This window comes from Ctenocephalides felis, unplaced genomic scaffold, assembly GCF_003426905.1.
Source record: "Ctenocephalides felis isolate EL2017-DRISC unplaced genomic scaffold, ASM342690v1 CF-g0.4_SCAFFOLD_01170, whole genome shotgun sequence".
In the NCBI taxonomy this organism is placed as follows: Eukaryota; Metazoa; Arthropoda; class Insecta; order Siphonaptera; family Pulicidae; genus Ctenocephalides; species Ctenocephalides felis.
Window position 1 is genome coordinate 1,563,884 of NW_020537324.1, and position 16,635 is coordinate 1,580,518.

Sequence of the window (16,635 nt, forward strand, 5' to 3'; positions counted from 1 at the left end):
CTACTCACTGGATTAGCATTCGGTTAAGATTTTACGCCCAGCAAAATTGCTGGTAATTTCATATTGGAATAGGCGTTGATATTTGGAGAAAAAAAAAGGCTCTCTCATCCTTACTAATTTTCCAAAATAATCTAAAAATCCAAACAATTTCTTCTTTGATTTATCATTTTTGTTTTTTCCTCAAAGTCTAGCCTGCTTGATTCCCCACGCTCTGGGGAATATGAATTGGCGCTCTGTAAGAATATGAATTTTCGCAATGATTAAAATAATCTTGTCGACTTCAGTAGCCCTTTGGATCATACATCGGATTCTCGAATCGGATGTGATTCGAAGGAGAGTGTATTAAAGAGTCATCATCTTGAAGGTTGAATGGCCATTCCAATGAACCATTTCATAATGAATTCAATTTCTGACCCAAGGTCTAGGCTCAAAATTAATTTTTGTGTCAGCAATAAACATTGAGATCTGGGTATACAAAATGGGTATACCAACAGAAGTCCGGTGTCAGTAGAGTAAATGGGTTAACTCGCACTGACTCGAGGACTGGACGTACCTAAGTAGTCACGGAAGACCACTGATAATGGTGCTGCATCAAAGTCTACATTTTTTTTAAATTTCCGATTCATGCTCCTTCTCTGTCTTCATCACAAACGTCATAGGTCGCCAGTGTAAGAAAAAGTTATGAATATAAAGATATAAAACCCATTGGATGAAAATATAAAGAATTTATTAATTACAAAATTTTATGATAAATAAAAATGACAAATCATTTTTGTTTTTTTCTAAAGTCTAGCCTGCTTGATTCCCCACAGCATAGTTAAATCACATACAAATTTGATTTTATTATCATTAATAAAAAACAAGGATCTTTTAATAGTGTAAAGCCAATAACTTTGGATTGAAATCATTTAATTTAAATTAATGATCTTATAGCTACAAGCTGCAATACAATATTTACTTTCACGACTTAGTCCTATACCTTTTTCTGGATGTTGATTTAAAATTGAGATAAACTATTTTTTATTTTATTTGTTGCAGCTTAGAGATAAAATGTAAATTAAAGGATTCTCATTTGAGCAAATTTTTTCTATTATAGATATTTAATTAAAATTTTAGGTAAAAAAAATTAATGAACAGATGATATGTTTCAATGTCTTTTAAAATACTTTGCAATGTTTTGCGTCACTATCAATTAATATACAATACATTAAGTAGTATCAACTACTTGATAATTTATAGATAGAACTATGAACTGTGCAACATGCCTTGTTATTAAAGTTGTCAGTATTCATAAATGCAATAATAATAATAATAGTAAGTGATAAACGAAAGATGATACATATTGCATTGAAGTGCTCTTTAATAAATCAAATGGTAATTAATATGCAATTTATTGAATTTTAACATGAGGATCATATCTATTCAAAAATAATTTATTGCAAATTCAATATAATATGTAGTAAAGATTTGGCCAGGTATACTTAAAAAAAAAAATAAACACCGGTATTACCGGTTTCAAGAGCGTAAATACCGAAATACCGGTATCGGATTTTTCATCGTCGTTCCCTAATACTTACGTATCAGTTACTTTGTTTTATGATTTTTAACCCTGGAATTAAGTAGATCATATAAATATTATCTTATACAAGTCGTGCAATGTTGTATTGCCCGCCTGTGGCTGTTTGTTGTCAAAAGCACACGACGTTGACTTAAATAAATTGACTTATTACTTAGCACTCACTCGCTCACGGATTTTGTTTAGGAAGTAATTAGTTAGTTACTTCGTCGAGTAGAAGTATAGTTCACCATGGGTAATTGACCTGATTGAGCTTTGATGCCTTCCATACATTCGAAACTTAATTATCGAGCAACAGCTGAACTAAAGTCGGAACTTGCTAGGTTTTGCTTTTTGGGAAGTCACGAAAAAGTTTCACTAATATGATACTAAGGGGATAGATGATAAAAAATAGACAAATGAAAAATTATGTGAAACTAGTCAGCCTGTCAGGTGTTCTAAAATGATTTATGGGTATATAATAATAATTTTATCAACTACGGTTAAATCCAAATAATTTAACTACTAACAACTAAATTTTTTATTGAATTAAATATATGTTTTTTAATTTTATAAGTTTGTGTCTGTTACTTTTTTAATTTTTGGCAAATGTAAAAACTGATATATTATCAGTGTGAGTACTGTCTGTAAATTGCCTTTGTTATATTAATCTAAATTTTTTTATTATCAAATTGAATTATCAATAATGCACTCGAGGTTTACTATCATATGATACTTAAATACTGAAGTGATGCATATATTGCGCAATAAATTATATGCACTTAACCTGTTTATTATAAGTAATATATTTCGTCTTAAAATTTCTATACACAGGTGTCGCATAAATATATTGCTCGTGATATGAAACTGTGAAGCATCAAAATTTATTATTTATTACTAGAATTATTGTAATAAATCGTAAAACATTTCAAGGCTTCAAATAAGATTTACAATTACAAGAAATCAGTTTATAGAAATCTGATGGAATCAATAATTTAATCATATATTTAATTGGTTTTGACACTCCAGAAATAAGATGTATTTTGTGAGCCACAAGTGCAGAGCATACATCATTTAACTTATTTTTTTTTTTTTTTTTTTTTTAATATGATACTTTGAACTTTCTACACTATTATATATTTGTAATTACACTATGTTTGATATAAGTCGTCATTGACTTGTGTTACATAAAAAGAAGGAAAACGAATAGCACTAATTAGAAGGAATATATAACTATGAGGGAGAATCTTAGCATTCTAGATCCTCCCCCATGAAGTAATGGGTCGATCGGCGGTTATCGTGACAATTGAAGTAAGGTTTGATCCACAAAATTAGTAATGTTAGTTATGTCGACCAAAAGATTTTTCACCGTGTGTATATAGATTTCGCAATCTTTAAACGCGCAACGTAACGTTCCTTGAAGTCTTTGCAAGTTGCTTTCCGATGCAGAAAAAATGCAAGTAATGCTTTAATACGATCCATCTACTGTAAACATACATCTCCTGAGTTAACATTGACTATTACATCCCTGAACGCACAAAGAAGACGACATGGGAACATAAAGACACAAACGAACTCCTCGGCAAAGAGTTAGAGATAAATCTCACGCCATGTAGGGCACGCCGGGGCTGATTTATGCGATGTCCCAGATATAGATATTTACATTATTTTAATACCACAAGCGTAAAATATGAGTAATGGAATAGTTGTCCATGGTATAGAATCCATATTTGCATAAAGTCATGGTTAAACTTATTGCATCAATCGAGATTTTAGTGAACTTGAGTTAGAGTGATGATCTTAAAAATTCTCCACCAACCAACTTCACGTGTATTTTTAGTACCTAGTAAAATTGTAAAATTTTCGGGATTATTTTTAAATTTAGGTAAAAAATATAACACAATATCTCACTAAATCTCATTATTAGGGTTTGTCGGTTTTCAAAAACCGGTTTTAAAAACCGTTTTTTTGCGAAAATTATGGAATTCGAAAACCGTTTTTTTAGTGAAAAATGTTGGTTTTCACTGTATAAATGGAAAATGACAAATATAGCCAAATATAAAATAGATGAAAGCGTTTTGATTCTTGAAATCATATCGGTTCAATAGCATTTAATATCTTATCAGTGTGCAATATATTAATTTAGATTTTTATACCAGTGTATGTTTTAATTAAATAACAAAAAACAATTTACGCATAATTTGGTCGCAAGTATAAGAGTATTTCTATTTCAGGAATTTTTGTGAGTAAACAAAGGACACGTCCAAGTAGTAATTCAATAGATGTTCTCAGTTTCTTCTTGAAATCATATTTTATTGTAATAATGTTTAAAATTAATTAATTAAAATTGCTCGGAATAGACAATACTTGAGTTTTTAATTGTTTTTAAAACTAAAAGTGATATTAAACAAGTATGTGTCAACATGTATCTATTTTTTTTTTAATTTAATGATTTTTTTTATTTAAAAACGTATTATTTTTATTTATTCGAAAACTTCCTTTCACTATCATAAAATATTTTCATTCTTATATGTGAAAATGATGCATGAATAACGAAGTTATTTAATCAAGACTAACTATTATCTTTTAGTTTAACTAATTAAAATTAAAATAATTTTGTTTACTATCTATAAAATTAGGCAACAAATAAATTCAGTCAAATACTGCTTTAAATTACACTAAAATTGCGGATAAATTACAAAATATTCGAGAAAAATTTTGTTTTCTATATAAAATTTGAAAACCGGTTAAAACCGTTTTTTTTAGTAAAATTGAAATTCGAAAACCGGTTTTATAAAATGTCGGTTTTTGTATAAATCCTACTCACTATGCCTCCGCAGCATAATATTTCATTCATTTTTTCCAACTCCTTCACCACCTTTTTGGCGTCTTGTCATTAATAGACGGCTCCTAAGTATATTTATTCTATGTCTATTACCTTTTTGAAATAAATATTTTCAAATTTTATGTTCTTCACCACTGGTGTGCCCTACTTCGTGATTCTGCATCTTGCATAATGGTCTTTTGCAAATGCAAAGCAATCCACGGCTCCGGTTACTTACGTCTTGTGATGTAGAACTCGAGGGCTGTTTTTATTAAACATTTCTTATTATGGGTATTATATTATCATTCCCGTCGTGTGATATCATTGTTGTGAAAGACAACATGTTGAGATTTGTTCTAGAAATGCGCTTTGCGAAAAAATGAGAGAACATTGTAAAAGTACTTTGTATTTACATTTTATAGATTGTTAGAAGGGACTCATAATGAGTAGTGTTATGTATATATTCTTATTATATTAGAGTTATCAATTTTCATTGCACATAATCTTCTATTTGTATTATTTTATATTTCTCAAGTAGTGACCTTCCAACAACCAGCAGAATCAAGTTGTGTTACGCAATATAATTTATTGCATACGCATCCAGCACACTTTTGTTTGACACATTATCATTTATAATTGAATTGAAGTTTTGCGTTTCTGTTCTCGTAATCTCGTTCACATGACTCTTTATTTGATTGTAAAATGGTAACGCCATTGTTGAAACGAGTGCTGTTTTGTATATGTACATAATAATTAGTAGCACTATGAAAGTTGGGTTTAAACGATTTAATTATTTGAGGGCATATATAGAAATTTTGTTATGCAATCTATATGGCTTGCAGTTATGATCTTAAGGGGGTTGTTCGGTTTTTATTATTTATTTTTTTTCGATTTTGAGATTTTTTGATATTATGAAAGCTAAAAAACCTTAGAATTATTTAAAAACAAATCATCTTAATATCTATTTTTTGACGAAGTTATAGATGTATATATCTCTATATGTATGATCCTCTGAAACCGTTTTTTTCATCGCTCCGCGAGCTATTGTATGCCAGCTGCTCTCTTTTTCATTATAATACCTCATGCACATGACCTTTTTAATGTGTCAGCATCTTTGAACACCATGGTGGATTTAGTACATCAAATTAAATGGTGTATTTAGTACATTATATTGAGAACTTTAAATACGTTTTTCTTAAAAGGACTTTTTTCAATGCGGTGTAGCAAAAAACAACCCCCTTAACACATTTTGCATGATGTTACATATTAAATTTTGTATGTACCCAAATTAATACGCTATTAGCTTCCAAAGTTATTCAACTAATTTTCACAATGTTACATTCCAGGAAGCGGACAAGCTATCAATCCTGAGCGAGACGGACAGCGGTGTCGTGTGCACTTCCACGTCCCGTCCATCCAGCTACGTCGGCACACCAAATCTCCAGGGAATTTTGTTCCCCCCTTTACCTGCCACCGGTACGCCACTGTCTCTATGCTGTGTTCAGTGCCGCCGAACCGTTTTCCTTGACGACGCCGGCCCTGCCCGCAACTTGCCAAGGTATAGGGTTATGGAAAATGTCGTTGATAAATTCAAAGGCAGCGGTACGCACCTACCGCGATGTCAGATGTGCCCAGAAAATCCAAAAATCGCAGCCGTGTCTTGCGAACAATGCGCTGTTTTATATTGCGACGAGTGCAGGGAAACTTGTCACCCGGCCAGGGGGCCTTTGGCGGGACATACACTTGTGAGAGCAAGGGCACCGCCGTCTCCGGAGCCGTTTTGCCCGGAACACCAGGACGAGAGGCTAGGATTTTACTGTTTGGCGTGCAAGGAACCTGCCTGCGCGAGCTGCCTGCAGACGGAGCGACACGCCAGTCATGACGTGCAGGCGATCACTGCAATGTGCAAGGCGCAAAAGGTCAGACATTGTTATTAAATATTCATAGATGTATTATATATTCATTAGGCGGGGTTTACTCGTGCCTCCAATTAGCATAGCTTGTTAGAATATCGACATAGTTTACTATTTTCTGATGATATTACATATATGCGCTTTCACGATGTTTGGTAAATGAATTTGATCTTTAAACTGCAGTTAACCGCGGAAATCTATTAAGTACACTGCAGTGAAATTGAATATGATTAAGTGCGCTGAACGTTGTTCATTATTAATTTTCAAACTTACCAATAATCTGATGATCCAATTATAGTCTAAGCAGTAACTGTATGTTTTTATTTCCGTTCCTCTGAAAAATGTATCAATTATCTCAAAATGTTTTATTACAATCAGAGATCATTATCAAGGAAATAGTCTATGTACAGTTACTTCAACTAGTTTGGCAATATTTTAAATTAATTGACTTGCACGAAAATAAAAAAAAAGTATGACATGTGAAATAAACATTTCCAATAGCTGAATGAAACTAAAACGTTGAAATCACGCAATACGTAGTCTTTCTGTCTGTCAATATGTCTGAACGAATCGATATAGTTGTGAAATTTACTTGCTTTGCATATATAACTGACATAAAATATATAATGTCATAACTACGCATAAATTCCAATGGGTGAAATATCTGAAAACAGATTGAGAATCATAATATATTGATCATGTTTCCGCATTGATTTCATTATATATTAATCGATTAAAAGGAAAATACGGGAGCCTTGTTGGTCCGTTATTAATTCGATGGTATCTCTACCCGTTAAAAGCTTGCTAATGAATACAAACTGGTCTTTTTCAATATTTAATGGTAGGGTCGCTCGCGGTCAAATATATACTCTACCTTGGTTAAAATTTTCTAAAAACATTCCGAATCGTTGGGCTATAGGTCGTCATCCATTTTCATAATATTATTCCATTAAGAATGTCACAATCGGCGCGAACTCCGGCTACCAGATGCAATTTACATGTTAATCCGTCCACACAGATCGACTGGATTACGGAGAATTTCGTGAAGTAGTTGTTGAACTTATTTAAATATGCACAGACGTTTTACTCATATAGATAGTTGGAATGAAAATCGGTTCAGAGTACGAAGTTGAAATTAAATTAATCGCGGCGAATATACTTGTGGTTGTTGTGCTATAAGTTTAATTGCTGAATTTCAATTTCGAAATCAAATAAAAATGATAATGATGTGGTTAACGAGCTTTGGGAATATTTTTGTTTGATTGATATTTCAATTTCGTTTATAACTTTGTAATTACACGTTTATACATGTCCAGAGCTTTTAAAAATAGTAAACTTCTATTTGGCAAACTTTATTGATGCATATATTCATATGGAATATAGCAAAATGTGTACGTATTTTCTGAGTACGTAGGGTTGCAAATCTATAAATCACCCAATGTTCCAAATCCTCGAGCAATACTTTTGATCATCAATCATTGTCGTACATGCTAATATTGTTTCCTTAGAATATATTTGCCAAAAAATCGTTTGTTGAAGCAATTGCTTATTATTCCTTGACAAATACTTATCATACATCATGAGAATTTCAAGTCATATTGCCATCTTATTGCTTTCGATATCTTTGTCAAGTGCATGTAGACAGTATGAAATATCTTCAATTTTTTTCGGCATATGTATATAGGGAAAACCGGGGAAATTTAGTAAAATTGGTCATATAAGATTAAAAATATATAGTTTTTTAGAAGATGATTCTAACCTTCTATAAACCATCACAATTTTTGTCCATTTTCATATACTAATATTGATTTTGATGGGGTAGGACCCATACTATTTATAAAAGCTGATGTGGATATTTCTGAAATAATTGTATGTTGTCTGAAAGTTGCTTATTGGTGAAATTTCTATTTTGAAAAAATGAGAACGAATGTTGTGACTATGAACTAACAAAAAAAACTTATTTCATTATGGAACATCAGCAAGTTTTTGGTAGTTCTTGGAATATCTAAATCAAATGCCAATTCAGTGATTGGATCTCTTTGTATGAATAATGCAAAATTAATGTAAAATTTTGTGTTATTGTCTTCAGTGGTAGTTGGGAAGTCTCTAGGCTGATTCTCTCACATCTAAGCGACTTTTTTCCTCCTTCGACCCCGTTTTACCCTAAATATTTATACAGGGCGACCCGACACAAACATATCGATTTTGCCATTTGTAATATCACCGTTTGCTATTTGAGCTTTATGTTATATCGTTGTGAGCTTGTAACTATCATTTCCACATCTGTGGCATGTTACGATGGTGTACATAGTTGCAGTTTTGATGCGTGCAGTGCAACAACATTCCTAAATAATCCTCGATAAACTGATAAATATTTGTAATACTAAACACTTTGGAAAATGTTGTGATCGACATTAATTGAGATAAGAGGAAATTATCGAGTATTATAAGCGACAACTATTTACTGAATGGGAAAGTGGTAAATTACTGATGGCAAAATTTATGCCAAATTTTAAGGACAATCTCTTCTTTGGGGTAATACTGCCATGTAATAAATTTTATTTATTTGAATATTATTATTTGGAATTTTATTAGAATGTTTTACAAAACTATGATGATTTTTCTAACTTTGTTTTCAAATGCTTATCATTTTCAATAAAAAATGATTCATTTAATTTGTGCTATTTGTATAATGTACTAAATTTTGATAAAGTAGTCGATAAATTCGATAAGATAAGAAACTTAATTCTTTATTTTGGTAATATTGTCTGTATTTTTATATCGAACGGCTCGACATTCTAATATAGAGGAAGAAATATTTAGATTAATTATCATGCACATGAATCTATCCAAACCTGACTTTTTCATTTAATTCAAGTTCTGGCAATAGACTCAATTTTAAATTAAAAAAATTTAACAATTGTTTCGTCAACACAAGCAGAAATTTTTTTGATTCATTCAAATCGGATGCTTTGCATCTTCGAAACGGTTGGACCGACCTTTCCCAAAATCTAATCAACACTAATCCTCATTAGTAAAAAGCGATTGCTTTTTGAATCATTCAAATCGGTTGAGCGGTACTCCCGAAAACGTCAACGAAAAATGGTATCCACACACACACACACTCATTCATTTTTTCGGAGGTATGCCAAAGTGTTCAGAAACCTCTGAAACGTAAAGATATGTGAAATTTTTTATTTTTGATTTCTCAACTATAACTTAAGATTTTTCCAATGTTGTCAGATTCAGAATGACTTTAAAGTTGGATTTGTTGGCAAAAAGTAACTTCTCCTTCGGGTAGTTACAAAAAAACCTTTATATCGAAAATTTATCTATCCATTTCTGAAAATTGTCTACTTACATATATGTTCCAAAGGGGGATGCTTAGTGTGAAATAAGTAGCTCGAGGGTAGGTTTTGTGCCTACTGTGACAGAATACTAATATCGAAAATGAGCATTTGCAAGTCCGGACTATTTTTCATTCCTAATGCGGTGCACCGTGCACCATATTCACCGTACGAACGCCGAGCCAAGTGTGGTGTGTGGTGTAGGGGGTGCACATGCAAAGGTCATAAAACTTGGGGTACATGAACTGCGTTATAATCGTGAATTTATACTGGGGTGACCTAGGTCCTGGAAACGAATTGCTAGAAAGGAACGGGGGTGACATTTTTTAGTTTACGAATTCCTATGCTATGCCGACACTTTTTCAATAGTGGAAGAGCTGAGGGATGGAAATTGGTGAATTCGGGTCATAGGAAATAAAGCACATTAATGACCATGTTAATATCAGAAAAAAAATCATGTGGACCATGGTAATTTTCTTAGATAATTTAGTTAATATGTATCAAGAAAAGTTGTCATAAAACAAAAAAAAATTAACACTATTTCTTATGTCACTCATATATGACTAACATATATGTTTCCTCAGAACTTCTTAGAACAACTTAGTGTCAGACACATATGACCGTCATGGCAATTCCCGTTTTAAAAAAATAATATATTTCTAAATTGTACACAATATTATATTTATAATGGAAAACTCTGTAATTGAATTATTTGACAAAAAACAATATTACATCTCTTTAATTGATCGAATAAATTTGGGAGCATCCATTAATCACGTGATCGATTTTTAAGAATTTTTACGTGATAATATTTAAAATTACCCCTCTCTCCAATCAAACATTATGCAGCTTTTTGGTTACGAGAAAAATTGTAAAATTTTTGTTTTTTTTTTGAAAATCGGTTATTAAATTTTAATACTTACTCAAAAATAATTTCCATATTTGTTATTAGCTCTTTCACTAAATTTTCGACAAGGAAATAATGGCCCACTACGAATATTGTGTTATCAACTGGAGTTTTATTTATTATCTAGACTTACATTATTTTTGATAAAAAACACGGCAGGTACTGTTTGGTTTGAGATTAATTTTGTATAAAAACGCTATTATAGGATTTTTGTACAGAGTAAAGTTTGATAAAAATACCGCATTGTATAATATATTTTTGGAAATGGATTTAAATAAAATGTTGCAACGTACCATTTTACTATATATTTGTATTTAAGTTATGGTTGTGCCTTATGTATAAAAAACTATGATTCATATCAGTATGTCGGAGTTTTTATAGCTCTAAGTCATTACCAGTTTTCTAAATCTGGTTTTATTATTTTATTGAGCATATAACTAATTGAAGTTGACTAAATGACACCAACTTCCTTTCGTTTTTGCAACAGTAATAGCAAAAACGATATCGAAGTCAAATGATAATAAAATCAACTATATCGGTACTGATAGAATTTAGAACTTGTTTCACCAGGAGAAAAGGTAATGGTTTACCTTGATTAAAAATATTAAGTGCAAGGATGTTTTGTTAAAAAATAATTAGGTGAAAGTTTTGGGGCAGTCTAGTTCACCAATTACTGATATATAGAATTGACCATTTCTGGTGGTTCCAGAAAAAATTAATGTTCTCTGATTTTTCTCAAACATATTCTACCAACATGGTTCATACAACCGCAGCCATGGTCGTAATAAAATTACGCATATCATTTTATTGGAATTCGCAGACGTCGTCGGTGTCGGCGATGCTTTTTCCTGCAACTCATTGAAATTTATGAAAAACAATATTGTCTAGACCAGACGTATAGAAAAAGTAATAATTGCGATGACAGCAGAGGAAATGTAATTTCCATATCGCGAAAAGTATGTGCAGCCAGCATTAAAAATGTATGCGAAATGAGGATGTTCTAACTCGGCGCATCGCTTTTTGATATAAGACGTATTTTATATGGAGGTGCATCGTAAAAATGTAGCAAGTTTATTATTTATGATGTGTACTATTATTTTAAATTCATATAATATGCTATAATGCTTTTATGACTATCTTACAGATTATTCCAAACTCAATTCTAGATTCTAAATAGTCTATGCAGAATTTTTAGTTTTATTTCTCTTATTTAAGATAGGCTTCTATTTTTTTTGGTTTTTGAATTGATTAATAGCGATTGTTGTTAATTTTTATTTGTCCCTTCGATGATTTCATTTTTTTCTATTTGTACTCTTGCATCATTTTGTTAAATATGTTGTTTTTCTAATTGTGCCAATTTTCGTTTAACGATCTTGATCTACAAAACTGTTCTGATTGTTACAAATATATACATAACAATTTACAAAAAAACTGCGATACTCTACAAATTGGTTCCAATCAAAACACAAGCGTACCTACTTCTTGATATAAAACGGTTTTTGACAAATATTTATCATAGAAACCAGGGCAAAGTTTTGTAAACACTATTAATCTCTTTAAAGCGCACATAAATAAACTTATAAATATCCGCAATAAAAAGCTTCTGTTTATAAAATATTGACGTTCCAATAACATTCGTTTCTTAATACGCCTAGCTAATAAACTCTACTCATATACTCCCACTAGTTCCAAAGTAAACTCTAATTGCGTATTCATGTGCACGATACCGGCATTGTTTTATCACCTGCCTCTGGCTGTTGTAGTAAAAAACAATGTATTTATCAAAATATCTCGTAGTTTAATCTGAAACACCTAGAAGATTAGAGATATATCCTTTGATAATCTAATTCATAACGCACAGTACAGTGCACGAACCGGCCTAATGGCGTTTGAGGCATATTTTAGGCCCACGGCGTCTCATGTATTTATGTTTCTGCTAGATATGTCCTAGATTCAGATCCAGCGACCTTTTATTTGCGAGATTCAAATATCTCTCTAATAATGATAAATAGATTTTCAATTTCTCCAGAGTTACTTTCATTCAAATCTTTGTTAATCTTATAACAATACGTATTTACCAATGTTTGTACATGTTGTTTTATTTTTTATTGCTATTTTTTAAATTGAGCCATAATAAATTTAGTAACATATCGTCATTTAAAATACTTTTTTCTAAATATCTTAAAGCGGTAGTTCAAATAGATTTTTATTTTTTAGTTTGGCGCGAACATACTCCCGGCCTTGAAATATATGATTTCAAAATCATTAATATTATTCGTTAATGTGAATTAAGTTGATGTTAGTGGTTTTGGTAACTCACATATTCTGTGAACTTATTGTCAAGCTACTTCCTTAGTTTTTTACCATCAGTTTTCTGCAAATTTTGAAGCCTTTTAGGCTATTAAATAAAGTAAGACTTTTATATAAAATATTTAGGCCTATAATAATGGAAAACCTTTGGGCTAATAAATACAAAATTGATCCTAAATTTATCGATATTCAATTTAAAATAATAATACTCATAACATTCATCATCAGTTTTTTTATATTGAAGACTATTAATCGAAGTAAGACTATTATATACATCTTAAGTTTTCAAAACTTGTAAACTTTTATGCTATTAAATACAAAGTTAGTCTTAAATTTATTAAAATTCAATGTGTATTCAAAATATTCATTTATTTGCACAGAATCATAACTCAGTAAGAATTTTAAGTATTTCCGTTTACGGTATCAAAAAATGACACAATAGGCTTTAAGCAGAATTTTTTTTGCCTATATTAGTATGTGAATCATCAATAAATCAAACCAGTCAAAAACAAATCTCAAACTTGTTTTTAAAGAAATTTTATTGCTTTTTTATCGGTTTTGGTTCAATACTACTCGTAATTGAGTATCATCTTAGAATATAAAAAAAGAGCAGAAAGAAAACTTGAGTTTTTTTTTATGATTTAATTTTAGATAATTCATAAATATGACTTACACAAATCCTTTACTTTTCGTTTATGTTTTTTGTGTAATTTAAATAATTTGAGTATTTTATTCACTGAAGAAGATTCGAACTATTAGGACAATATTTTATTTAAACAGAAATAGCAAACATCAGTTTTCGATTCCCACAATATTTTTATGCCCTTACCCTTTCTCAACCAACATTTTCCTCCCTCGTCGCAGGCTTGTTGTCTATTTTTTTCTGATATTTAATGCATAGAAAAGTGAGAGTGTTCGTATTTAATAACGTTATGTAAGTACGATCTGACATATAAAACTAGATAGAAAAAAAACGCAACGTGCCGCGGGTGGGTCGCCCCGAAAACAAACAACCACGCAACTCTCATTAAACGCGAGGGTAAAAAAATAAAACATCACCCGGACGCCCTCGTGCGCCCGGGTGGAATTGGAAATTAAGTCGAAATTAGAATTTATTACCGAATAATTTATTTATGGAATAAAGTTTAATTTAATTATAGTAAAAATTGAGAACGTTATGCGTGATGGAATAATAAGTCAATAATAATAATAATTTATAATTATATTTATTAATAACTAGCAAACCCGACGAACTCCGTTTCGCCACCAGATGGTTTTGTGAGAAAGATGAAGAAATTTTTTGGTTGTTTTATATTTGAAACAGAAAAATTTGATTTTATTACACAACAGTAATGAATTTATTTCGATTACAAAAATGAAGTGTTTTTTAGTTGAACTTCTCTAAGTAAATGAAAGTGAATCCGCAAATTATCCGTTTCATTGAAGTGCTTTTTGGTAAGCCACATTTTTTATTTTTTGGTTTGACGTTAACACAAACAAAGCGGATTCGCTATAGACCTTTAGCTATAAACATTGCGGAGCCCGAGACCTTTCCAACGAATGCAAAATGTCGAAATCGGTTTGTGCGTTCTTAAATTATATCGTCAGGAAGGAAAATTCGACTTATTTATATATATATATATATATATATATATATATATATATATAATATGTAGATTATTGTAGTCATAGTTGTGAGTATATAATTCTGAATAAAAAAGCTCGAAAAAATTATATTTTAATGATTAATTTAATTGAAGTAGTATATACCTATAGAATATAATTTTTTTCATTACTCATATAAATGAATAAATGGAAACATTAACAGTTTATGACCAGTTTTATGGCAAATAACACTATGATATGGAAAACAGATATTTCTAGAGCTATTTTATGAAATATGAATATTTGAATAGTCTTAATCATACATTTACGTACTCGTTTATTACTCTTTCGCTACATTAAATTTTATATTCATTTCTTGCTTAATGGAAATTTGCTTATAATGGTAGATTCAATTAAATTTGTAATAGATATATATATATACATATTATTTGATATATTCTATGTTCTTGTTAGATGATATATTCAAAGTTGAGTTCAATGGTTTTTAAACCCACGTAACATCATCAATGTAAATTTTCCAATAAAATTTTTATAGATATGGCGTTAAAGATCACACTATTAAAATTAAAAGCAATTTTCAATTATTCTAATTCCCCTGCACTATTATAATTTCTCTTTTTGCAATATCAGTCCTCCTCCAACCCACTCTGGACATATGCTTATGGTAATTAGGACGCGTTAGAGACCTGGACGACCCCTCCGGGTAGAAATGGGTCGAATGATCCGACCCTCTGGACGGACGGAAAATCGTTTTAAATATATTAAAATAGAGAAATGTAGCCCGGCGGCGGCGCCGACTCTCCGTTAATGGGAAGATTTAAATGATACCGGATCGACGTCACAAAAGGCCATTTTATTAGTATGCATATGGAGCAAACGTATTGCGAGGGTAATACGATGGTTTACGATCTAATATTAATTATGGTTATGGAATTCATGAAAACCATACGACGAGATGTCGACGGGCTCTTGATAAGAAAGCTCTTAATTAATGAGCTGAATTTAAGTACGTATCGTTAAGGATGAAAGTTCATGGTTTATTGAGATACTGAGGAGTAATTAAATGCGATATTTAATAACGGGATGCTATATGATCATTTTTTGATAAGGAAATGTATTTAAAAATATATACTCTATTTTGACTATAAAACTGGATTCATGGGAATAACGTGATGGGATGGGAAGGACATGATGGTCTAATAAAAAATAACTGAAAGACTATTTTGAGTTATAATTATACAGTGGTACGATTGACCTGACATACGAGTGTTTTGAGGTACGAGCCACAAAAAGAGTCGCTAGTTTGCTTTGGCAAACGAGTAAAATTTGAGATACAAGCTTTGAGCTAGTATGAGTTTTCTAAAAAATGTTAATGACAAAAAGATAATATGAAAATTTTTATCAATTGTGACAATGATTTTCCTACCATAAAAATATCTATTGGTGATCTCTATAAGATCATATCGAGGATTATTTTAACCATTTGCTTGTATTTATTATTTTCATAGGCATTTAATGTTTCAACTTCGATAACTATTTTGTTCTTCTGAAACTAATTCATTCGGGTTTCATAGTTTTTTCCACCGTTTTAGCTTTTTGGCTGCTATATAAAAGTCGTAATGCGAGTTGTTTATTTTATTGTGCAGTTTACTAACTTGCGGTAAAACGAAAGTTTAAAACTCGATGTGTGCAGAAAGAGTCCCAGGATAGGTAAAATGTGGAAAGTCTGAAAGATTTTCCGAGTCTTTGAGTCCTGCATATATACACATACCCATTGTAAAACTGATGTTGTGTACTTGGACACGACTTCTTGTGCTCCGAGGAAAGAAAGCAAAAATGAGATCAGCTCGGATGTGGATTTTTTCCCTTTTTCTTGGTGTTTTTTGTTCTTCCGTTGAAATTGCAAACATGTTGACAAGGCTAGGAGAGCACCATGTAGGAAGGAGGAACTCCTTACCAATTGCTGGGCGATCATTCTCAAGTCATGAAGGGGAAGATTGTTTTTGCCAGAAAATCCGACTTACTAATTTTATGTTTTCTAGATGTTTTAAATCATCTTGAATTGCCAAAAATGTGTGTATGTGATCCGGAATTTTATTGTAACAATTTGCAAGGTTGCTAAATCTCTATTGTTATTGATCATGACCTTGTAA

At 31.2% G+C, this 16,635-nt stretch overlaps 1 protein-coding gene across 1 annotated transcript in view; it reads left to right on the forward strand.

The window, feature by feature from the left end:
• The window catches only part of LOC113365888 (E3 ubiquitin-protein ligase TRIM9-like), a 306,827-nt gene that overhangs the window by 1,812 nt on the left and 288,380 nt on the right, over positions 1-16,635 (forward strand). Inside the window, exon 2 of the mRNA XM_026607428.1 lies at positions 5,726-6,298. Coding sequence (XP_026463213.1) covers positions 5,726-6,298 — 573 coding nt within the window. The remainder of the gene's footprint in view (positions 1-5,725; positions 6,299-16,635) is intronic.